General features: G+C 43.7%; 1 protein-coding gene across 1 annotated transcript in view; it reads left to right on the top strand.

The window, feature by feature from the left end:
• The window catches only part of LOC137504756 (gastrula zinc finger protein XlCGF57.1-like), a 91438-nt gene extending 65775 nt beyond the window's left edge, over nt 1-25663 (top strand). The window contains exon 2 of the mRNA XM_068233340.1: nt 25159-25663. Within this exon, the coding sequence (XP_068089441.1) occupies nt 25159-25663 (505 nt within the window). The remainder of the gene's footprint in view (nt 1-25158) is intronic.
• The last annotated feature ends 354 nt before the right edge of the window (nt 25664-26017 follow it).

Genomic DNA, 26017 nt, shown 5'->3' with positions numbered 1-26017 from the left:
AGAAAATCAAATTTGCATCTCTGGTGAGTGACACTGACAGGGGATGCGGTGACTTGGCTCTGTATATGATGGTGCAGGTTTACATACAAATGTAATTTGACAAAAATTATATTTTTGCAGGTGTAGCAGAGGCTAGACATTGTCATGACACATACATTTTACCACAAATGTAAAGTTTCTTTTAAGAAAATCAATTTTTGTTGCATCCCTGGTGAGTGACACTGACTAAAGATGTGTTGACTTGGCTCTGCACAAGATGGTGCAGGTTTACATACAAATGTAATTTGACAAAAAAATATATTTTTGCAGGTATTGTAGCAGAGGCCAGACAATGTCATGGCATATACATATTTAAAACATATAAAACTTTTTTTTAAGAATATCAATGTTTATTGCATCCCTGGTGAGTGACACTGATGAGATGCAGTGAATTGGCTCTGCACATGTATGTGCAGGTTTAAATACAAAAGTAATTTCACAAATGAAAATTATTTTTACAGGCGCTGTAGCAGAGGCTAGACAATGTCACCCAAAAACCACCACTTTTTTTTTTCTTCTTCTTTTCCCTCTCCTCTCATATATCCTATCTATTTATCTATCTATCTATCTATCTATCTATCTATCTATCTATCTTTATATACAGGGTCCCTCCGTGTGTGTGTGTGTCTTGCTCCCCCACAGTCCCCTGAAGGAATTTCCCGACAGGGACACGCACATTTACCCAAGGGTATTTATACTCTCTTTTGGTAGGGTAGCTCCCTCTGGAGTTCTGATACCCTGCACTCATGACAACTGTTAATACCGTTGAATGCTTTCTTCTTTCCTTCTTCTCTTCTCCTTTTTTTCATCTCTGCAAAGGCCATACCATGGGAGCGGGAAGCCTTTATTTTGTGTTTCCATACATCCCTCCATGAATCATCCTTTAATAGTAATTTCAGTTAATGCCCAGGGTCTTAATTCACCTCTTAATAGAACTAAAGCCTTCCAAAACTTCCGTAGGTTACATGCTGATATAATCTGTATTCAGGAAACGCATTTTATCCAGAATCCTGAACCGAAGTTCCTCCTTAAAGATTACAGACAGGTCTTCTACGCCAGTGCGCAAGTCAAGAAACGTGGAGTACGGATTGCCATTAAAAATGGCCTAAACTTTACCCCTTCTAAAACTAACTCTGATCCAGAGGGTATATATGTTTTTCTTACAGGCACTCTCCAAGATGATCTGATCACTGTGGTTTCCTACCATACTCCTAATGACAAACAGGCTCAGTTTATTTCCCATCTCCTACAAGTGATCTCCAGCCACAGTAAAGGCTTTACAATCATATGTGGAGATACCAACCACTGCTTACACCAGGTTTGGGATAGGCAACTCTCCAAAACTTCAGTAGATAGACTAGATACTAAACAGACCGAGACCATTCGCACTGCCTTCTCGTCATACAAACTTGTTGATGTCTGGCGAGAACTGAATCCCTACAAAAAGGAATTTACCTTCTATTCCAAACCACACGCTACTTTTACTCGAATAGATCACTGTTGGACGGTTTCCTCTTCCTTACCCCTAATTAAATTGGCTAAAATCCTTCCTACTCCAAGGTCTGACCATAATATGTATACTATTACAATCTCTTCCCTAATTCAGCGCCCCACAGAGTTTCGTTGGGTATTGAACCAATACCTACTCACAGATGATGCTATCTCCCATCAAATACAAGAAAAACTCACAGAGCACTTTATACTTAACGGTGATAAGACGGATGTTTCTGATCTCACAGTTTGGGAAGCGCACAAGGCTGTGATTAGGGGCATCTTCATACAAATAGCCTCCAAGAGGAAAAAGGAAAAGCAACAAATGATTGAAAAACTTGAAAAAGAATATGCCTCTGCTCACACCCTTTTCCAGAGCACTCCTACCCCCGAAAATAAAAATGAATTGATGAAAGCAGAAACAGCACTAAACTTAGCTTTAACCGAACTAGCTGAGAAACAGATTACTGCATCTAAATTTAAGTTTTTCCTCCAAAGTAACAAACCCGATACACTTTTGGCTAGAAGATTACGTCAGGTAGACCCATCTTTTAAACCTATTAGACTTCAGATTAGCCGCAATCAACTAACTGCAAACCCTGCTAAAATAGTAGAAACCTTCCTTCTCAATTTAGAGAAACTCTATAACTCTCCTGACAGGGTGTCGGCTGAACAACTAACCAATTTCTTGTCCACAATACCTCTTCCAGCACTCCCTACCGGACTACAGGAGTCCTTGGATAAACAAATCACACTTTTAGAAGTCCAGCAGGCAATAAAACAATTAAAACCAAACCAACAACCAGGCCCGGGCGGCTTTCGTGCAAGCTACTACAAAAAATGTAGTAAAACTCTTGCTCCCCATCTAGTCAAGGCATTTAACAGCATTCTCAAAGGAGCCCACTTTCATTCAGAAACGATAGCAGCATGTATTAGCATGATTCCAAAGCCTAATACTAACCACAGTATATGGTCAAACTATCGCCCAATCTCACTCTTAAACATAGATATTAAGTTACTTGCTAAGATATTAGCTAACCGTTTGAATTGTCATATTGCAACACTTATTCATAATGATCAAGTGGGCTTTATGCCAAATAGACAAGCTGGCGATAATGTCCGTAGACTGAGACTTTAGACAGGGTGAATACCGCTCATCCCACCACTTCTCTGACAGTGCTCGACCTGGCCAGCAACACCAAGAGTCAAATTGAAGCTTAGCTACATAGATGTTGCCTTGGCTGTTTATGGATACGTCCTTCAATAAAGTTCATCTCTCGTGACAAGTGCGGACCTTTCTTTCTTCAATGTCCGTAGACTGATTCATCTCATCCATCATGCCCATCTCTCTTCTACTCCTGCTATGATATTAGCACTTGACATAACCAAAGCCTTTGATTCGGTCTCGTGGCCCTATCTATTAGCTGTACTGAGGCATTGGGACGTTGGTTATCACTTAATTACTTGGATCTCTTTATTCCACTCCATCCGCAACAGTAGTGTATAATGGTTTTAAATCCTCCCCCTTTAATATTGCCCGAGGTACTCGTCAAGGATGCCCCCTATCCCCTCTCCTGTTTGCTTATCGAGCCCTTAGCTATCCTGATTTGCAACACTCCAGATATTTGTGGAATACAGCTGGGTGATAGGATGCATAAGATTGCATTGTTTGAAGATGACTTGGTGGTGTGCGTCTCCCGACCCACCAATTCCCTCCTTTCTCTAAACAAAGTATTAGAACAATTTGGAAAGGTGTCCTGACTCCACATTATCCCAACTAAATCGAAAGCCCTACAGGATACATTTGAGTTTTGTAAGGAATGTGTTAGACACAGGGTCCCTAATCACTAGTGATCTGCAGTATCACTAGTAATGCAGAGGCTAACTGATTATCTGGTGATCTGCAGAATCACCAAATAATGCAGGTAATAGCACAGGAATGAACACACAAAAATACAATTCAAGATGAGAGAAGCTTTGTGGAAATATCCACCACACTGCGATTCCTCAGAGGTGTGGTTACCTCTGAATGGGAACCCCGTGTGTGAGATCCTCCAAGGGAAGCAGTGGAGGAGTCTCAGCCTCTAGTAGTAATGGTATACTAGAGGCCAGGCGTCTCAGAGAGGCGAACCTCTAAATCGGAAACCCCTCAGTGGGAGACAAGTCACTGAAGAGAGGAAAGTCGCACAGAAACAGGTTTAGCAATGATACAGGCAGTGAGGTACAGAATCAGGAGACGGATATCAGAGTCGGAAACGAGCCAAGGTCAGCAGGAGATCAGAGAGGCAAAGTACAATATCAGCAGGCAAGAGAATAGTCAAGAAACAGGCAAAAGTCAAATACAATAAGATCAAACAGGCTAACTGCGTGTGCAAGTAACGGGGTCCTGACGCACTTTACACACTGGGAACTGACTAAGGTCTGAGCGCTAACACAGGGTGTCGCAAACACACACAAAGTGCCAGTGTCAAACACTTCCTTATATACTGCCTGGGACATGAAGGACCTCCCAGAGCTGCAACCAATCAGAACAGGCTCAAGGACCTGCCTGACGTCAGCTGACCTCCAAGTCGGCTGACATGTTTCTTCCTAGTATAAAAGGGAGGCCGGTGTGCATGCGCATTCCCTATAGAGGGAGAAACAGAGTCACGTGGAGTAACATGCCGGTGAGTTTGTCGCGATGTGCCCGCACGGACTTGCGGGGAGGATGCGGACAGAGTTCCGCATGCCGCAATAGAAGGTACGCTTACCGGAGCGGATGCGGCTAAAGATCCGCAATCCTTCTGAGAAACGCCACCTAGCGGCGTATTCGTTACAAGTTTCAATTGGAACGTTGTAAACTCCCTTACTTAGGGATTTTCTCACCAGCTCATATGACACATTATTCAAATATAACTTCCCTCCCTTAGTTCAGGGACTTTGCAAGTTGCTGGAGTGCTGGAAGAGGTACTCTATTTCATGGATGGGCATAATTGCAGCCATAAAGATGACTTTCCTCCCAAAACTGCTCTACGTCTTTAGACTACTCCCCATTCATCTACCCTCTGCATATTTAGAAACCCTCCAAAATAAGATTAATGACTTCATATTGGGCGCCAAGAAGCCTCACTATAAAAAACAATATCTACTCCTTCCACGATCTAAAGGTGGCCTGGGGGTGCCGAATTTAAAGTTGTATTATAAAGCAGCTCAATTAGCCCCACTTACATGCTGGCATGCTTAATAAAGGAAAACCTGCTTGGGTAGATATAGAAGAAAATATTGCCCACCCCATTACGCCTCCGAACCTGCTGTGGATTGCCCCTCCCTTCCGTAATAAAATTACCAACCCAATATTAAGAAACTCGCTTACAGTATGGGACAGCTGTAAATATTCAGGAAGACTGATGTCCACGCATCGTCCGCTAGCATTCTTTTTAGGAAATCCCTCTTTTCCAGCTGGCCTTTCATCTCCCATAAGTTATAAATGGTGGTCTCAAGCAGGGCTGACCAGAATATGTGACCTCTCAACCTATTGAGAGAAAAAAATAATGTCCCTTCCTCAGAACATTTTAGGTATATGCAAATAGCCCACTTTGTAAAGTGCCATCTACCTGCCAACTCCTCACACTCTTCAAAAACTTCCTTTGAGGCCTTTTGTGTGACAAATCCCTTTTCCCCAGGTATAATATCTATGATAATAGAGATTTGTCCCAAATGTTCTCAGAGCAAAAGCCGGAATATATTATAAAATGGGAGAAGTTAGGAATAAAAATTGAAGTTGACAACCTTACAGATATCTGGGATAATATCCCCCACATTTCAGTGAACGCGGATCTTATACAGGTAAATTACAAACTCTTATTCAGGTGGTACTTAGTCCCCCAACGTTTATCAAAGATTAGCAAAAGCGCTTCTGGTAACTGCTTCAGAGGTTGTGCAATAAGTGGTTCATATAACCATATATGGTGGAAATGCAAGAAAGTACATAGACTTTGGACGAGAGTTTGTACTTGGGCCTCCTCATTATTAAGTGTTCCCATCCCGAAAAATCCCTTACACACTTTATTAGGCCTCCCATACCCACACCTGTCATTGATACAAACCACTTTGGTCAATTATATTTTCACCGCTACTAAATTAACAATAGCGGCATCTTGGTGCTCCGCCACACTCTCTTTTGAACAAGTCAAATGCAGACTTTTGCCACATCTTATTTTTTTTAAACAATTGAGAGCCAGGCTGACAGACACTATGAAAAATTTGACAAATTTCTCCACTGTCCAATTATATATTGGGTACAGATGTAAGCGCACAACTAAGACATCTTTAACCTGGGCTAATGATAAGTCTCTTTATCTTATGTAAATACTAACAGGCTCCTCGCTCCCATGGTCTTCTTCTCTTCTTCTTTTACTTTTACCTTTACTCTTCGCTATTGTACATATGTCTTGAGATAGGTATAGACCAGGGGTCGGCAACCCGCGGCTCCGGAGCCGCATGCGGCTCTTTTTCATCTTTGCCGCGGCTCCGGTGTCAGTGGCTGCGGCGCGCGTGACGTGTGCTGTTGTCACTGGCCGGCAGCCTATCAGAGAGGCCGCTGGACCAGTGCAGTGCAGGGCTTCGGGCGGCCATTTTCCCGTAGCCCTGCAGGCAGGACGTGACGTAGGAAGAGGATCGTGGGAGTTGCGCGCCACAAGGTCGAGACCGGAGGTCGGGACAGGAGGAGATCGTGACAGGAGGTCTTCTGACTAGGTGAGTAAATGGTTTTTTTTCAGATCTGCTGAAGGATTGTGCATATGGGGGTCATATCTGCTAACGATTTGTGCATATGGGGGTCATATCTGCTAACGATTTGTGCATATGGGGGTCATATCTGCTAACGATTTGTGCTTATGGGGGTCATATCTGCTAACGATTTGTGCATATGGGGGTCATATCTGCTAACGATTTGTGCATATGGTTTTGCGGCTCCCAGTTTTTTTCTCTTTTCGGAAATGGGTCCAAGTGGCTCTTTATGTCTTAAAGGTTGCAGACCCCTGGTATAGACCTTTATTGTGCCTTTATTGTGATTGATAGAATTGGCTTAAATCTTATGGACAAGGTTTTTATTTCCCCTGACCCTGTCAGTTTAGCCCATTCCAGTTGGGAATCTAGTTCCAACCTTGCTGGAGATTGGATCTCACAAGCTCCTTGAACTATTCAGTAGAGAATAACTCTACCCAACCATAATTGGTCTAGCTTATGAGTAGATGTTGTCCTCGCGAGTTCTGTTTTCTAGTATTACTTTATATAAGACCTTCCCTACCTAAATTGGTGATTTATGGTTACATTACAATACCATAGCTGTCTGTAGGCCTAAAAATGCTGTTATCCTATCTTATTCTATTTGATGTTTACTGATATGTTTTATACACCTGTATATAACTAAGTTGCAATTTTAAGGTCGTTTTGATTTCGTTTGTTATTATGAAAACGTACCTTATGTTCTGCTGTATTACTGTTTTTCATTACTTGAAACCAATAAAAATTATTGAACAAAAAAAATGCACCCTGTATGTATTAAAGAGTTTAGCTGTCCACTAACTCCCTCTCATCTGTGACTTATCACAAGTTGTAATTTGATCTTTCAGCTGTGTCAGCTCAGGAATCTTCTCAGCACGGCAGAGCAGCTAATTTGTAAACACAGGATGTTATCAATATGTCTGCTTCCATGAAAGCAGGAAGTTGGCTTAATGCAGATTTATTGCAGAATTTGTATTAGGTGTAACAAATAAATGTTTTTCTTTAAAGGACCACTTGTAGTGAGAAAATATGGGTGCTGCCATATTTATTTCCTGTTAAGCAATACCAGTTGCCTGGCAGCCCTGCTGATATATTTAGCTGCAGATTCTGACTATAATGTCAGAAACACCTGATCTGCTGCATGCTTGTTCAGTGTCTGGGGCTAAAAGTATTAGAGGCAGAGGATCAGCAGGATGCCAGGCAACTGGTATTGTGTAAACGGAAATAAATATGGCAGCCTCCATATCCCTCTCACTTCAGTTCCTTCTTGCACTTGACAAAGGCCTGTGTGCCAAAACGTTCTGCTTTTATACTGTGATACAATAAAAATTGTGCTTTTATAGCCTTTAAATCCAGATCTAGACTCAGTTGTTCTTGATTTTATGTATGTTTCCTGCACCTTTTCAGGGCCCGGGTGCTGACTGGGCAACTCACTAGTGTTTTCAATTTATGCCCTGGCTGAGCAATTCCTAACCCCAATAATGCCATTTCTTTCCCAGTATAGCCATGTCCCCTTGTGTCCCCAGCATTGCCATTATCCTCCTGAATGTAATGTCCCCCACCCCAGTAATGCCATTTCTCCCCCAGTATAGTCATGTCCTCCTTGTGTCCCCCAGCATTGCCATTATCCTCCAGTATGTAATGTCCCCCACCCCAGTAATGCCATTTCTCCCCCAGTATAGCCATGTCCCCCTGTGTCCCCCAGCATTGTCATTATCCTCCAATATGTAATGTCCCACACCCTAGTAATGCCATTTCTTTCCCAGTATAGCCATGTCCCCCCTGTGTCCCCCAGCATTGCCATTATCCTCCAGTATGTAGTGTCCCCCCACCCCAGTAATGCCATTTTTTTCCCAGTATAGCCATGTCCCCCATGTGTCCCCAGCATTGTCATTATCCTCCAGTATGTAATGTCCCCCCCCCCAGTATTGCCATTTCTTCCCAGTATAGCCATGCCCCCCCCCCCCCCCCCCCTGTGTCCCCCAGCATTGCCATTATCCTCCAGTATGTAATGTTCCCCACTCCAGTAATGCCATTTCTTTCCCAGTATAGCCATGTCCCCCAGTGCCCCCCAGCATTGCCATTATCCTCCAGTATGTAATGTCCCCCACTCCAGTAATGCCATTTCTCCCCCACTACTGCCATGCCCCCCCTGTGTCCCCCAGCATTGCCATTATCCTCCAGAATGTAATGTCCCCCACCCCAGTAATGCCATTTCTTTCCCAGTATAGCCATGTCCTCCTTGTGTCCCCCAGCATTACCATTATCCTCCAGTATGTAATGTCCCCCACCCCAGAAATGCCATTTCTCCCCCAGTGTAGCCATGTCCCCCTGTGTCCCCCAGCATTGTCATTATACTCCAATAAGTAATGTCCCCCACCCTAGTAATGCCATTTCTTTCCCAGTATAGCCATGTCCCCCCTGTGTCCCCCAGCATTGCCATTATCCTCCAGTATGTAATGTCCCCCCACCCCAGTAATGCCATTTCTTTCCCAGTATAGCCATGTCCCCCATGTGTCCCCCAGCATTGCCATTATTCCCCAGTATGTAATGTCCCTCCACCCCAGTAATGCCATTTCTTTCCCAGTATAGCCATGTCCCCCAGCATTGCCATTATCCTCCAGTATGTAATGTCCCCCACCCCAGTAATGCCATTTCTCCCCCACTACTGCCATGCCCCCCCTGTGTCCCCCAGCATTGCCATTATCCTTCAGTATGTAATGTCCCCCACCCCAGTAATGCCATTTCTTTCCCAGTATAGCCATGTCCTCCTTGTGTCCCCCAGCATTACCATTATCCTCCAGTATGTAATGTCCCCCACCCCAGTAATGCCATTTCTCCCCCAGTGTAGCCATGTCCCCCTGTGTTCTCCAGCATTGTCATTATACTCCAATAAGTAATGTCCCCCACCCCAGTAATGCCATTTCTTTCCCAGTATAGCCATGTCCCCCGTGTCCCCCAGCATTGCCATTATCCTCCAGTATGTAATGTCCCCCCACCCCAGTAATGCCATTTCTTTCCCAGTATAGCCATGTCCCCCATGTGTCCCCCAGCATTGCCATTATCCCCCAGTATGTAATGTCCCCCCACCCCAGTAATGCCATTTCTTTCCCAGTATAGCCATGTCCCCCATGTGTCCCCCAGCATTGCCATTATCCTCCAGTATGTAATGTCCCCCACCCCAGTAATGCCATTTCTTTCCCAGTATAGCCATGTCCTCCTTGTGTCCCCCAGCATTGCCATTATCCTCCAGTATGTAATGTCCCCCACCCCAGTAATGCCATTTCTTCCCCAGTATAGCCATGTCTCCTCTGTGTCCCCCAGCATTACCATTATCCTCTAGTATGTAATGTCTCCCACCCCAGTAATGCCATTTCTCCCCCAGTGTAGCCATGTCCTCCCCCCTCCCCTGTGTCCCCCAGCATTGCCATTATCCTCCAGTATGTAATTTCCCCACCCCAGTAATGCCATTTCTCCCCCAGTATAGCCATGTGTCCCTTTGTCCCCAGCATTGCCATTATGCTCCAGTATGTAATGTCCCCCACCCCAGTAATGCCATTTCTCCCCCAATGTAGCCATGTCCCCCTGTGTCCCCCAGCATTGCCATTATCCTCCAGTATGTAATGTCCCCCACCCCAGTAATGCCATTTCTTTCTTAGTATAGTCGTGCCCCCCCCCCCCCATGTGTCCCCCAGCATTGCCTTTATCCTCCAGTATGTAATGTCCTCCACCCCAGTAATGCCATTTCTTCCCCAGTATAGACATGTCCCCCCTGTGTCCCCCAGCATTACCATTATCCTCCAGTATGTAATGTCTCCCACCCCAGTAATGCCATTTCTCCCCCAGTATAGCAATGTCTCCTCTGTGTCCCCCAGCATTACCATTATGCTCCAGTATGTAATGTTCCCACCCCAGTAATGCCATTTCTCCCCCAGTATAGCCATGCCCCCCCTGTGTCCCCCAGCATTGCCATTATGCTCCAGTATGTAATGTCCCCACCCCAGTAATGCCATTTCTCCCCCAGTGTAGCCATGCCCCCCCCCCTGTGTCCCCCAGCATTGCCATTATCCTCCAGTATGTAATGTACCCCCACCCCAGTAATGCCATTTCTCCCCCAGTATAGCCATATCTCCCATGTGTCCCCCAGCATTGCCATTATGCTCCAGCATGTAATGTCCCCCACCCCAGTAATGCCATTTCTTTCTTAGTATAGTCATGCCCCTACTGTGTGCCTCAGCATTACCATTATCCTCCAGTATGTAATGTCCCCACCCCAGTAATGCCATTTCTCCCCCAGTATAGCCATGTCTCCCTTTGTCCCCAGCATTGCCATTATGCTCCAGTATGTAATGTCCCCCACCCCAGTAATGCCATTTCTTTCTTAGTATAGTCATGCCCCTACTGTGTGCCTCAGCATTACCATTATCCTCCAGTATGTAATGTCCCCACCCCAGTAATGCCATTTCTTCCCCAGTATAGCCATGTCTCCTCTGTGTCCCCCAGCATTACCATTATCCTCTAGTATGTAATGTCTCCCACCCCAGTAATGCCATTTCTCCCCCAGTATAGCCATGCCCCCCTGTGTCCCCCAGCATTGCCATTATGCTCCAGTATGTAATGTCCCCACCCCAGTAATGCCATTTCTCCCCCAGTATAGCCATGTCCACACTGCAGTATTGCTCCCTTCCCCCACCTCCATGCAGATGAGTAAGATGAAGGATTACATTGGTTTATAGCTAGCTGTCACAGTGTGCTCCAGTCCTCTGCTCCCATTAGCCTCAGTCTCTGCCTCTCCTCATATCCTCATCAATCTACCACTCCCAGCACTGCTGTAACATCATAGGAATGTTTTTTTTTTTTTTTTCTTGATTAGCTCAGAGCCTAGCCACAGTTTATGAAGGCCCAACCATATTGATAGGCTTCATCACCACGCTCTTGGTGTTGGGCATAAAGTCTCATCATATTTTCTAATCAGAATTTGCCAATCAAATTTAATTATTTCATAAAATTAAATAAAGAAGGGGAGAAAAGAAACAGACCAAAGATGAAGAAAAGTACCGCATCCTCCCGCGTACAAGACGCGCCCCCCCCCCCTCAGCAACCACGGAAGCAAAACTGTGCACCCCACAGCTCAACATTTATCTACACACTGCCCTATGCTGGACACCACACACGCACACAGACACACGCACAGACACACGCGCACACAGACACGCGCACACACAGACACGCGCGCACACAGACACACGCGCACACAGACACACGTGCACACGGACACACGCACAGACACACGCACAGACACACGCACAGACACATGCACAGACACACGCGCGCACAGACACGCGCACAGACACCCGCACAGACACACGCCCAGACACGTGCGCGCACGGACACACGCACGGACACACGCACGGACACACGCACGGACACACGCACGGACACACGCACGGGCACCCGCACACGCACCCGCGCGGACACGCACAGGCACCCGCGCGGACACGCACGGACACACGCATGGGCACACGCACGAACACACGCACGGACACATGCACGGGCACACGCACGGGCACACGCATGGGCACACGCACGGGCACACGCCCGGGCACACGCACAGGCACACGCACAGGCACGGGCACACGCACAGACACACCATACACACACACCACACTACTAACACTCGTTCCAGTTGGGGGGCTGTCCCACACTCCCAGTTGTCCCACCCACTGGAGAACACGGTGAGTAGAAAAGAAATCACCAAGAGAAAAGTGTAAAAGTGTAAAGAATAGCTACTTAACATTACCCTTAGAATAGTATGGCTAGAATTTGAATTTCTCAAAACAAAAATTATACAGCTTTATCCATCTGTTTTGTTCATTGGTAACAGTCATTGGGGCCTCGGAGGGGATGTGAGTACTCTATCTCTAAGAGCTCGTTAAATCTAGTGAGCCAACTTGATATTGTAGGGATAGTGTGGGTACCCCAGTGTTCAATAATTAGTTTCTTGCCGATCAAGGTTGAAAACATTAAGAGGTCCATAGATAATTCAGTAGTGGTTTGCAGGCCCTGACCAAAGATTGCCTCTATTTTATTGATACGGAGGTCTAGGTCTGTGTTTACTCTTAAAAAAACCTCAACCTTTTTCCAAAATTTCTGGATTGAGGGGCAGGACCACCAAATGTGGGAATAATGTAAAACTGGATAAGAACATCTCCAGCAAATAGATGGAACGGAACTGTATAATTTATTAAGGGCATCCGGAGTAGAATACCAGCGCATGATTACTTTATATTGCATTAATTGAAGTACTGTATTTTTAGGCATCCAAACATTCTCTATAAAGCTCGACCAGCGTTTATTGTCCAGATTAATTTGCAGTTCACCTTCCCACCTCTCCCTAATTCTGTCCCGTGAAGTGCCCGTGAAGTGCAGCAACGACCCATACAGAAGTGACAAGCTCCCTGGGGGTTTAGTCCTAGCCAGAAACCATTTTTCAAAATTGGAAACTTCCGTCCTAATAGGGCCTAAAGACCTGATTTCTTTGAGTATATAGCTTGATATTTGGTAATATTTAAAAAATGGAAAATGTGGAGGCGGGCTGGCTAGACCGAACCTTCCCAGGAAATCCCAGAGTCTAGTATCTTGTTCTAAACCAGTTCCATTAAGCCAAGTCCTGTCCATCCCTGGGGTAAAGCCAGGGTTATTAACTATAGATAATAGGGGGCATGGTCCTGGGAGTGTTTTAATCAAATATTTAAAAGTAGTCAGAGTTGGGCCTATTAATGGTTGAGTACAACCTCTAGACAACCTGTTCAGTACCTGTAGATTGCATGACAGGGCAAAATGTTCGTTCAGATATTCTAGCTCCAGATCTGTCCAAAAGCTATGATCTTTGCCTTTCCTCCAGTCTAGTATTCTACCCAAGTGGACTGCTTGGTAATACTTATAAATATCCGGAATAGCCAGCCCTCCTCCTTCCCTCCTTTGAATAAGGTGTCTATGTGAGATTCTACTTTTTTTGCCCCTCCATATAAATCTCTGCAGCACAGCCTGTCCACCTCGAAACCAGGATCTTGGGACAAAAATAGGAAGACACTGGAACACAAAGAGTAATCTAGGGAGGATCATCATTTTGATGATAGATATCCTGCCCAATACATTGAAGCAGGGTCTGTCCCACCCGTCCAGCAATTTTTTACAGTCGGGTAGAAGCCTGTCGTAGTTGGCCCCAAATAAGTCACTCTCATTTGAGCATAATTTTATCCCCAAGTAATCAATACAGCTAGTCTGCCATTTAAATGGTACTATGGATTGAATAGTGTGTCTAGAGAGGGGTGAACAGCCCAGGTCCAGAATAGTGGTTTTCTTTATATTAACTTTAAAATTCGAACAGTGACTGAAGGATTCTAATAATTGAACTGCCCTTGGTATTGATGTGGCCGGTTCTAAAACAGTCAGCAGTAAATCATCTGCATAAGCAAGTATTTTGATTTCATTCTGGCAGGTCTTTAAACCTGTTATCAAATGATCTCTCTGTACAGCCTGAATAAGGGGTTCTAATGCTAAATTAAAGAGGTAGGGTGAAAGGGGACAGCCCTGTCTGACTCCATTGCAAACTGGAAAGTCAGAAAAGACAGCCCCATTAACTTTAATTGCTGAACTTTGATTTGCATAGAGCTTTTTAATTCGGTTGCAAAAGGAGTTTCCTACTTTAACTGTATGTAAGACTTTATATAGATAGTGCCTATTAAGTCTATCGAAAGCTTTTTCGGCATCTATCGCCACCATTGCAGCCTCAACTCCACGTCCACGGACCTTATTACAGAAACCAACAGCAGTGTACACGTTTTCATACAGTTGTTTTTTATTACGGAAACCACACTGTTGTTCCCCCAATAATATATCGTACACTTTAAGGAGTCTATTTGCAAGAATTTTTGAGTATATTTTGACATCTATATTTATTATAGAGATAGGTCTAAATTTGCTGCAATCAAGGTTTTCCTTTCCTTCTTTAGGAATCACTGTTAGTACTGCTTTATTTGATAGATCCGAGAACGTGGTTGGTGAGTCAACCTCATTTACTAGAGCACAGAATGGTGTCGCCAATTCCTTACAAAAGGTTTGATAGAATTCTGCTATAAAACCATCTGGACCTGGGCTTTTCCCCCTCCCCAGAGCCTGAACCGCAAGAATGAATTCCTCCTCAATAATCGGGGTATTTAGGGACTCTTGTATTTCAGAACTGACCAAGGAAGGTGAATACTGAGATAATAAGTCAGACCCTGGTTCAGTTTGTTCTATAGATTGCAAGTTGTATAGTTTGGAATGTTAACAGTGGAAGGGGGATGTGAGGAGAGAAGGCCAGCTGGAGAGGAGGCAGAGGGAGGACAGGACTGCAGCACGCTGTGAGTATAGTGCACAGGTAGCTATAAACCAGCTTATTATACTTTCCTGCAATACTCTGCATGGCCCCACCACCCACAAGTGACAGCAATGGGGAGTGCTGGGGGAGGGGGATCCTGTACCGGTAGTTTCACCACTGACAGCCGTATAACCTAGATTATCCTTCCCTTTTTATCTATCCAAAGGCAGCAGCAGCATCCTTTATGGATCACATGACCAAATCACTGAGTATGGACGAGGACCAGAGTCACATGACCGAGAGGATATTCAACCTCACCCTGGAGATCATATATCTGCTGACTGGAGAGGTGAGGAGAGTTCTGGGAAGTCACATGACATCACTCTTATCTCTATTAATACAACACACAGCTAACTGGAGAGGTGATAAAGGGTTCTGATAGATTATGTGACATTAATGTTGGTCTTTCCATATAGAGTTTTCCTCCAGTGAAGTCTGGTGATCATGTGACCATCACGGTGCCCCCACCTCACTCCCTGATATCTGAGGAAAGCAACAAGCAGAAGATTCTGGAAATCACCAGGAAGATGATAGAGCTGCTGACAGGAGAGGTGAGCGGTGCTGGGAATTATGGGACATTATCCAGTAACAGTAAGGGGTGTGTCTGGATGGTGACTGTATCATTGTGTGTGTCAGGTGTGATGTATTGTATTTATTATTCTTGTTAAATGTATTTTTTTCCTGCTGTGATCTGTATATTGTGTTGTTGGTTTTAGCTTGCTGGAGTTTCTATTGTTCTGTCTGCTAGCAGACTTGTCCTTATCTTCTCTGTTTACCAAATAGACAATGATCTGACTGCTTTCTGCTGGACCACACAGCTCCTGGAGGAGGGAATTGTCTGTATCTACTGAATGGTCTGGGAGCAAGGCGTCTCCAGGTAGATAGGATCCTGGATCTGCCATATAAGGTCAGGGACTTGGGGCTTTTGGTGTGAGTCAGTGAAGGGGACAGCAAGCTACGGTGTTTCTCCAATTCTCTGGATCCAATAGTCACAGCAGTGAATAAATCCAATTGCCTGTATATGGAATAATGGATTAATTGCCTGGACTTTACATTTGGATTTCTTGGACTGTTTTTGGAGTTCTCTATCTGTGGACACTACAGATGATGGTAGCTTTGCTTATGCTGCTGTTATTTAAGTTTTGTTTTGCTGGAATAGTAGTGTTGGTGGAATAATAAACACCTGGATCCTTTCCATAATAGCCTTTGCCAGTGTCTTATGTTATATATCATCACATCTGGTGGCAAGCGGTGGGAACCGTTCTACTGCTAGAATATGGAGGATACACTACTTGAACTACGCTTGGGAACACTTCGTAAACTATGCAGGAATTGTGGACTGGGTGCATGTAATAGGATGGGCGCGTCCCATTCACCATGACAACGCATACAACGGAAGTGATGCGAGCGGCCACCGGAAGTGCCCTTACGTCACAGCACGCGCCGCCGGAGAGACAGCAGCGGGCAGATTCCTGGGCATGGAGGCTGCGTGCAACATGAACTCTGGCCATCACAACCCTGCCAGGTAACCGGCATGTGCATAAGCAATAGTTACACCCGGTGGGTGTGAGCTCTCATTATCCCCAGTATATAGCCGTGCACCGAACATGGTGCCTCAGCTCTGACTTGGGCTATTGGCTGGGGGAAACTTTGTTGGTGGGGGGTGCACTTTGCAATGCAAATATGTAGAGCAACTTTGATAAAGCCGTATAGGTGAAACATGTCAGTTACCATATTACAAGCACTATGTAAATAGCACTTTAGCACTGTTCTCTATCCCACAGCCTTACTAGGTGACAGGTTGTGCCTGACATTTGTGTGTACGGGTCATGTACAAGACCAGCATAGACTGAGTGCACCTGGCACTACTGCCGTCTATTTGTATTCAGAGTGCCATTCTTTAGTGGAAAAGCTACACCACACTCTGTTGCGTACAGAGGTGGGGGATAAGCAAAGACCTCCACTGCAATTCAAACGATATATATATATCACTGTATGGCACCCTGAATAGGTGTAACTTATGTGTATACACCTACCAACTAACTACACAGTTTTTATTTATTAATGAGCTACCAACTCTGTTCATATACCTATAGGGTTTGTCCTGTCGGACTAAGTGTTGAATCTATTTGTTTCCCTGGTATACCTCTCGGAAAGTGCATGGAATCGTGGACTGAACCCTGATGGATTGAAGAAAGCAGCCATGGTTCAGCTGTTACTGGAATCGGCTCAGAACCTCAATGAAAACCAGGGTAAAGGGAGTTTTTTGGCAGAGGCAGTTGATGGAATTGATCGTTTAGCACAAAGTCCAGAAGTCCAGCAGGAGACACAGCCAAGAGACCCTGACACCTCTGATAGGTATGAAAACCTCTTGCGACTAGTCAGTGACTTGGCAATGTGTCAACAGGGAGCATCGGCTCAAAGACTAATATCGGAACAGCATTTGGATATTATTAAGCTGTATACATTGTTTCCCATGTTCGATGAAAGTAAGGAGGAGATTGATGCATATTTACAAACCTTTGAACTAATATGTGAAACCCATGTTGTGCCAGTCCTGGAATGGCATTGCATCCTCTTGGGAAAACTTACTGGCCGGGCCAGTGAAACCTTTAGGTCACTGCCTCTTTCTGAAAGGATTAATTATCCTGAAGTGAAACGAGCCCTTCTTACTCGTTATGCTAAGACTCCAGAGACGTATCGTCATTCCTTTCGCCATTTAACAAAATTACCACAGGATTCCCACACAGAATTTGGAATGAAACTAGACCACATTTTTAGTCAATGGATTCAAGGTAGTGGAGTGCAATCTATGGAGAACTTAAAAGAACTGTTTCTTAAGGAGCAATTTCTAAATACCTGTGCCCCGACATAAAACGATGGCTTTTGGATCGTAATCCTAAGTCTATGAAGGAGGCTACACATTTGGCTGACCAGTTTGTAGAGATTCAAGCACAGATTCCGATAGTCGTTCCTTCCTTACCCAGATCAAGACCTACGGAACCCTCTAGAACTGCGGTAAGTGGGGGTCAATATCATCCTGTTTCCACCTCAAGATCTCCCAGTCAAAAGTTGTGTTTTGGCTGTGGATCACGTGCGCACCTGGTGGCCGCATGTCCTCAAATCACCACAGACAAAAGAGCTGCCCGATATCCTCAGCCTGCTAGTAGCAGAAATGTCATGGTCGGTTCCTCAGATGTTTCCCCAAACTTGAGTACCACAGGAGAGAGAGAGGATGCCATGGGGATTAATTGCATTAGTTTGTCAAGTGGTGTATTGACTGGTGCCATGTCTGAAATGGAAAGATCTGGTAAAGTTCACAGGGCAGGATCCAAGGTCTATGTTGGAAACTTCGGAAACTGGGGCAACGAGTGGGAGTTGGGACAGGCGTTTGGCCGTTACGGACCTGTACATCATGTTTGGGTTGCAAGAAGCCCACCTGAATTTGGTTTTGTAGCCTTTGAGAGTCCAGCAGATGCAGAAAGGGCCGTAGCTGGGCTGAATGGACATATCTTGTGTGGGCATCGCGTAAAAGTTAAACTGGCACGAACAAAGACCAGAAAAATGAACTATGAACTCCCACCAAGACTAAGAAGGAGTAATTATGCACATTTAACATGTACCTGTACCCTAGCTTCACCCAATTAAGGGTTCACCTGGGGGTCCATGGAAGTATGGGGGAGGAATGTGATGTATTGTATTTATTATTCTTGTTAAATGTATTTTTTTCCTGCTGTGATCTGTATATTGTGTTGTTGGTTTTAGCTTGCTGGAGTTTCTATTGTTCTGTCTGCTAGCAGACTTGTCCTTATCTTCTCTGTTTACCAAATAGACAATGATCTGACTGCTTTCTGCTGGACCACACAGCTCCTGGAGAAGGGAATTGTCTGTATCTACTGAATGGTCTGGGAGCAAGGCATCTCCAGGTAGATAGGATCCTGGATCTGCCATATAAGGTCAGGGACTTGGGGCTTTTGGTGTGAGTCAGTGAAGGGGACAGCAAGCTACGGCGTTTCTCCAATTCCCTGGATCCAATAGTCACAGCAGTGAATAAATCCAATTGCCTGTATATGGAATAATGGATTAATTGCCTGGAATTTACATTTGGACTTCTTGGACTGTTTTTGGAGTTCTCTATCTGTGGACACTACAGATGATGGTAGCGTTGCTTATGCTGCTGTTATTTAAGTTTTGTTTTGCTGGAATAGTAGTGTTGGTGGAATAATAAACACCTGGATCCTTTCCATAATAGCCTTTGCCAGTGTCCTATGCTATATATCATCACATCAGGTTCCTATGAGATGTCAGGATGTCACCATCTATTTCTCCATGGAGGAGTGGCAGTATATAGAAGGACACCAGGACCTCTACAAGAACGCCATGATGAAGAATCAGCCGGCCCTCACATCACCTGGTAAGAGGAGATTCTTTATTACTTGTAATGGAGGAAGCAGTGCTTGGGGTTTTGGAACTGTAACAAGTACAGAGAAGGAGAAAAAGAAAAAAAACGCAGGGGTACCAGGAGCCCTTTTGGTGTATTATCTTCTGGAAAAATGGATTAACAGTAAGAGGAGTAGTTATACTCACAAGTGTGGGTTGCTAACCACGCAACCACTTTATATCGCATGTAGGGAAGTACCGTCCCCACTCGGCCTTTTAGAGGATTGGTCGCTGCTCCTTTGGAAAAAAACGTCACTCCTGGATAGTCGTGAAGAGCCCCACGGGTGGGGTAATACAAAACCGTGTTTCAGGAAGGATAGGAGGCGCCCGTGTAGTATATTTGATGTTCCCTTATACAAGGAGACGTAATTCATACAGGATTAGGTTATTTTATTGATATATTGCACTTTCTGACAACGCGTTTCGCGGCTCAAACCGCTTCCTCAGGTCAAAATAAGGTGCTTAAGAAAATAAACAAATAAAACTAATTGGAACGCTTGGCGGCACGCTTTAAACTTAAAACATTACAATAAATAAGATAAAAAATAATAATAAAAAAAATAATAAATAAATAAATAAAAAAAAAATTATACATATAATAAAAGATATATATATATATATATATATATATATATATATATATATATATATATATATATATATATATATATATATATAAAAGTAATAAATAACACTGGTGGACATAAATATGAACATTAATACTAAAGGAGATTATGCAGGTAATAAAACCTAGAAAAAAATCCTTTTGTTTTATCAGTTTCCACAAACATATAACACATAATCAACCAGGTATGTATACATCAGTAATGCCATATCAGGGGGATCTATCTACTAAATTAAAGAATACACATATCTGTAAAATCATATATATATATATCTCCGGTATAAGGTGCAAAGCATGTAAGTACAGGTGGCCAGGGGACTGAGGATGCATGGGGGTATGGGCATGGGGGCAATGAGAGGGTGAAAAACGGACACAGTGTAGGCATACTATAAAGCAGGAGTTTCACAACCTTGCAGCTTCTATTAAAGGGTTAATATAAAATTGCATGTATAGTTTAGCAGGGAAAGATTAATGTATGTAAGTCTATAACGGACAGCGATGCTCTTAGGGTATATGGGAAGACAGGATGTAGGCAGTATAAAACTGCCCTGCTGCTTTAAGATAAAATAGGAGAAGAAAGGGGATGAACGGTCCAGGTGCTTACCTTTAACTTACGGGTAACAAATGCCCGGGCGCCAAGCCGATCACTGGCTGGACAGGTACTATATATACCTCTGCGGTAGTAATGGAGTCCGGGCGGGAAGGCACGTGAGTGAGGAGGCAGAGGGAATGTCCCTCGAACTGGATGGGGGCGTGGCTAAGGTCCGTGGCTTCCATCAATGGGGAGGAGAGGCCAAATCGTGTTAGCAAATGCGACCTTCAGGTCGCGACCGGCTGACGTGTCAGCCTATCTGTAGAGAGTGGGTGGAGCGGCCGGGGGAGAAGACCGTACTGAATGAAAGTATTAAGGGCGCATGCGTCAATGCCGTTCTGCGCCATATTTGGTAGGGGCATAAGTACGGGCAGGAAGGGGAGATACAAGGGAAGATATGGGGCTGGGGAGGGAAAGTAAACGGAGATCGGGGGTATTTTGGGAGAAAGTGCCCTGTAAAGCAAGCCTATGGAGGACTGGCAGATAGGGATTATTAGGGACAGGATTATATTTTTTAAAAGTGCATTTATTAGGAAAAAATAAATAATGAAGAACCAGTATTGAGAGTATATATACAAAAGCTCTATACTTGTACGTTGCTACCATCTTGTGGCCAATTCAAGGAACTATATGGCTCAAGTCTTCTGAGGTATTACAGACATACAGAAATGTTAACATACAGATGAACATTGCAAAAAAAATATATAGGGTACACAATAAAAGATATAGGTTTTTGTGTCAAAAAATTATAAATATAGAGACAAAAAATGATTATAGATAAAAATGAACAATTATACATTAATACTTTTTTGGATAAAAATGAGTAATACATAGTCCCCATTTTTTTTTAAAAAAAAGATAAGAGGTAATTAGAGGGTTATCGCCCATGATATATAGTTAGAATCTCTAATAAGGTTATTCCTAGTATATTCTTGTATGCAAGGATTAAATAGCTTATGGATGAGGACCATCTTTATGTACTAAAGAGGGGCATGTATAGAAGACATTATTCTTATGATCAATAGGTATATATGATAGTAGTATTATGGTAAAGTGTATAGTGTAGTAATATTACTGTCCTATCTTACAGGGGAGAAGGGGAGTACGGGGGGAGGACAATGGGAGGATGTAAGTCTATAACGGACAGCGATGCTCTTAGGGTATATGGGAAGACAGGATGTAGGCAGTATAAAACTGCCCTGCCGCTTTAAGATAAAATAGGAGAAGAAAGGGGATGAACGGTCCAGGTGCTTACCTTTACCTTACGGGTAACAATGAAGATACGATGAACATATACTATAATCCAGAAGAATTGGAAATGGAAAAGTATATACACACCCAACTCAAGAATAAATCTACCTTCTATTCCACCATGTATAGAGGGCCCCACATAGAAGGATTCTACAATCAAGTCCTGGAGGACTTCAGGAATCTGGAGAATAAGAACGCTACATCTAATCTACAGCTCTATCCTAAAGCAACACCAATCAGGATTGGGAATTCAGACATAAACAGCTCCAACCTTGTGCGCAGCCTTGGCGTACTAATCGATGGGGAATTGAGTTTCAGAAACCAAATTTCATCTGTAGTTAAATCTTCCTTCTTTCATCTGAAGAACATTGCAAAGATTAAACATCTGATTCCCCCAGAGGATCTTCAAACCCTAGTCCACGCCTTCATCACATCACGGCTGGACTACTGCAATGCCCTTTATGCTGGCCTCCCCAAAAAAGACTTGCGTCGCCTGCAATTAGTGCAGAATGCTGCTGCCAGATTGCTAACAAACCAGCCTCGCCACTGTCACATTACACCGATCCTTCGCTCACTGCACTGGCTACCAGTAGAATGGAGAATACTCTTCAAGATTGGACTGCTGACATTCAAATCCCTGCACAATCTGGGCCCTGGATACATGAAGGACTTGCTGAAGCTGCACCACACCTCTCACAACCTCAGATCAGCAAGTTCTATAAACTTGGTCACTCCCAGAGTGCACCTCAAAAAATCTGGAGACAGAGCCTTCTGTCATGCTGCCCCTACTCTTTGGAACTCCCTACCACACCCAGTAAAGACAGCACCATCCCTGGAGCTATTCAAATCCAGACTGAAAAGCCACCTGTTTAGCCTGGCATTTCCAGATTTATAAAATTCTTCCTCTGTACCACGATGGTCGGAGCCATGCTTATGCGCTTTGAGTCCCACGGGAGAAAAGCGCTTTACAAATGTTATTTGTTGTTGTTGTTGTTGTTAATCTGACTAAACAGGAACGGCAAGCAATTAAAAATCTGAAGAAAAACACCACAATCATCATAAAATCAGTGGATAAAGGGGGAGGCATTGTAATAATGAATAAAGAAGACTACATAAGAGAAGCGGAGAGAATACTGAGAGATGAAGAGTATTATGAAATATTAGCCCAAGATCCAACTAGCATATACATGCAGGAATTGAAGAACCTAACTATAGAGGCCCATGCAGAAGGAATTTTGAATAAATCCGAGAAAGACTTTATACTAATCCAAGATCCAACCATAGCCCATTTTTATCACTTACCAAAAATTCACAAATCTATAACCGACCCGCCGGGCAGGCCTATCATAGCCGGTATAAGCTCCTTATCCTCACATCTATCAGAACTCATAGACCATCACCTACAACAAATGGTAAAGGAATTACCCTCATTTCTGAAAGACTCTACACAACTACTGAGAGAACTCACAGTCATACCCTGGGCAGATGATTATAACTGGTTAACGTTGGATGTATCTGCACTATACTCCAATATCCATCACAAAATCGGACTAAAAGCAGTGTGGTACTTCCTCATGAGGAATCAAAAAATTCCGTGGAAACAAAAAATCTTCCTTATGGAATCTATAAAATTCATACTTACGCACAACTACTTTACGTTCATGGACACCACTTACCTACAGAAACCTGGAACAGCTATGGGGTCGAACATGGCTCCTAGCTATGCTAATCTAACAATGGGCCTCTTGGAGCTTTTATTAATAGAGCAAAAGCATCCCTTTATATCCAACATTGTATATTATCGCAGATACATAGATGATCTGATTTTTATCTGGAGGGGCGATACAACATCCATATGTGATTTCGTTAAATACATGAACAATAATCACTGGGGAATATCGTTTACATCGAATCAGGACAAAAGAGCAATAGAATATCTAGATGTAACCCTGTACGTAGAAAACGGAAAAATTAAATCCAAAAACTATTTTAAGTCAGTGGGCTCGAATGCATATATCAACTATAAAAGCAACCACCACAGACCATGGAAGAATAACATCCCCTACGGACAGTTTTTAAGGATCCGCAAAAATCGTACAGATCTGAAATCTTTTGATACCCAGGCCAAAATACTTACTAATAAATTCAAAGAGAAGAATTTTCCAACCAAGCTTATTGCGGCAGCCAGGAAGAAAGCAAGAAACACTGAGAGATTGACACTTCTAGCTGAAAAAGAAAAATCGTTGGGTTCAGAAACAATCAAAAATCAAACCAATTTTATTACCAGATTCTCTAATGATCACACATCAGTGAGGAAAATATTAAAGAAACACTGGCCACTACTCAAGGATGACCCATACCTAAAGAAGGAGATCGACAAAGAACCACACTGTATACTTAGAAGAGCAAAACCACTAAAAAACGAATTGGCTCCAAGTAAAATGAAAAATGCGAAACAAAAAATGACACCTGAACAACCTAAAAACCCAGGAGTTCAGAAATGAAATGCAAACAAAAGAACTGCATTGTACTCACTACCTGGTTTAAAGCAACGCTAAAGTGAAAATAAGTTGTTGAGATAAACAAATGTTCTAATAGTCCTAATAGAACTTTATGGAATATCAGTTTTATTTCAATGTTCAATTTAAAATTGTAGGGTTAAAGTTTTTGCTATCTTCAGTGAATAATGGCCTTTTTTTAATACTTTTCAGCTCTCATTCTAATCAGACAAATCTTGAACTATATACGTTTTGAATCTGTTCCCAGCACTCAGAAGCGTTTCTGTGCTACACAGAGATTGATCAGCTTTGATTGGTTATCGGTGACAGTTGCTAAACTCTGACTGCAGAGATACTATCATTTAGAGCCATGATGTATTTTCCCTTAGGACAGGTTTCCACTAGTCTTGCAGGTTGGCTCTTGTAGTGATTCTAGCATGCATCTAGATTGTCTAGCCATGCCCTGCATGGCTATAGGGGTTTGGGTTCATGCTGCAGAAATTTTCAGCATGCTGTTCAAAATCACACCACGGTGCGATCCGGAAGACAAGCCTGCGGGGAAGCACTGCCAATAGGGTGCAGATGCGGGCCACATTCGTCCCTAGTGGAAATAGGCCCTTACAGTGGAAAAAAATGAACACAGCCTAGTTTCAAGTATTATTGGGGCTGTACAAACACATGTATCTCATGTTACGTCACTTCATATGTTCATTTCATGTCATTTTCTTCTGCAGCCAAATCTATGCTGGAGCTCTGTGACACTTCTGCCTACTAGAGCAGCATACAGGATTCCCAACTACAATACAGGAACTATAAACATTGTTTTATATTTGTTCCCCCAACAGATAGAAATGATGTGAGGAACCCCTCAGAGGTCCATCCTATTCCACCTCCAGATGGTGCTACAGAAGATGATGGCGTCACACAATGTTCTCTAATTACTGGAAATACACATCATAGAGATCACAGGGCAGATGGATCACCCTCGGACACTGAGGAGTCTTCTGACCAATCAAATTCTATAAAAGCTCCATCTAAATCTTCTTCAGCACATGAGAAGTCACACAGGGGAGCGCCCCTTTTCATGTTCAGAGTGCGGGAAATGTTTCTGTGATAATTATAGCCTTCGTGTGCACATGAGAAGTCACACAGGGGAGCGCCCCTTTTCATGTTCAGAGTGCGGGAAATGTTTTACTCGCCATGGAAATCTTCTTCAGCACATGAGAAGTCACACAGGGGAGCGCCCCTTTTCATGTTCAGAGTGTGGGAAAGGGTTTTCTGAGAAGGGTAACCTTCTTAGACACCTTAGAAGTCACACAGGTGAGAGGTCTTATTCCTGCTCAGAGTGTGGGAAATGTTTCTGTGATAATTATAGCCATCATATACACATGAGAAGACACACAGAGGAGCGTCCTTTTCCTTGTTTAGAATGTGGGAAAAGCTTTTTTGAGAATAAACTTCTTCTGAGACACCAGGAAACACACTCACACAAGAACTCATCTACACTGAAATTAGAAGCCGCTGATCCTGCTGGCTGCTGATAGGGGAAGGGGAGCAATGATTGGGGATAGTGAAACACTCTGGCAGTTGCCGGACCCTGAATTACACCTCCCTGTGAGTTCCGACAACTCGGAGGGGGAATAGTATTTAATGCTGCTGGGGAGTTTTGCAGCAGCAGGGAGAGCCATCATTCAGCTCTTCCTGTGCCCAACTCACCGGTGACGCATGCATACATATGCGCGACACATCTGGGTCTGTTGTTAGTTTGGCTGTATGGACTTTATAAAAAGAAAGATCAATTTATTGTTTAATACTCCTGGCGGTCTATTAAAAACCGCCAGGGGGCAGCGCAGCAGCTTTTTTTCAATTTTTTTTGTAAATCATGTAGCGAGCCC

Source organism: Hyperolius riggenbachi, chromosome 4, assembly GCF_040937935.1.
Source record: "Hyperolius riggenbachi isolate aHypRig1 chromosome 4, aHypRig1.pri, whole genome shotgun sequence".
NCBI classification, from domain to species: domain Eukaryota; kingdom Metazoa; phylum Chordata; class Amphibia; order Anura; family Hyperoliidae; genus Hyperolius; species Hyperolius riggenbachi.
This window is presented reverse-complemented; position numbering and strand designations above follow the sequence as displayed.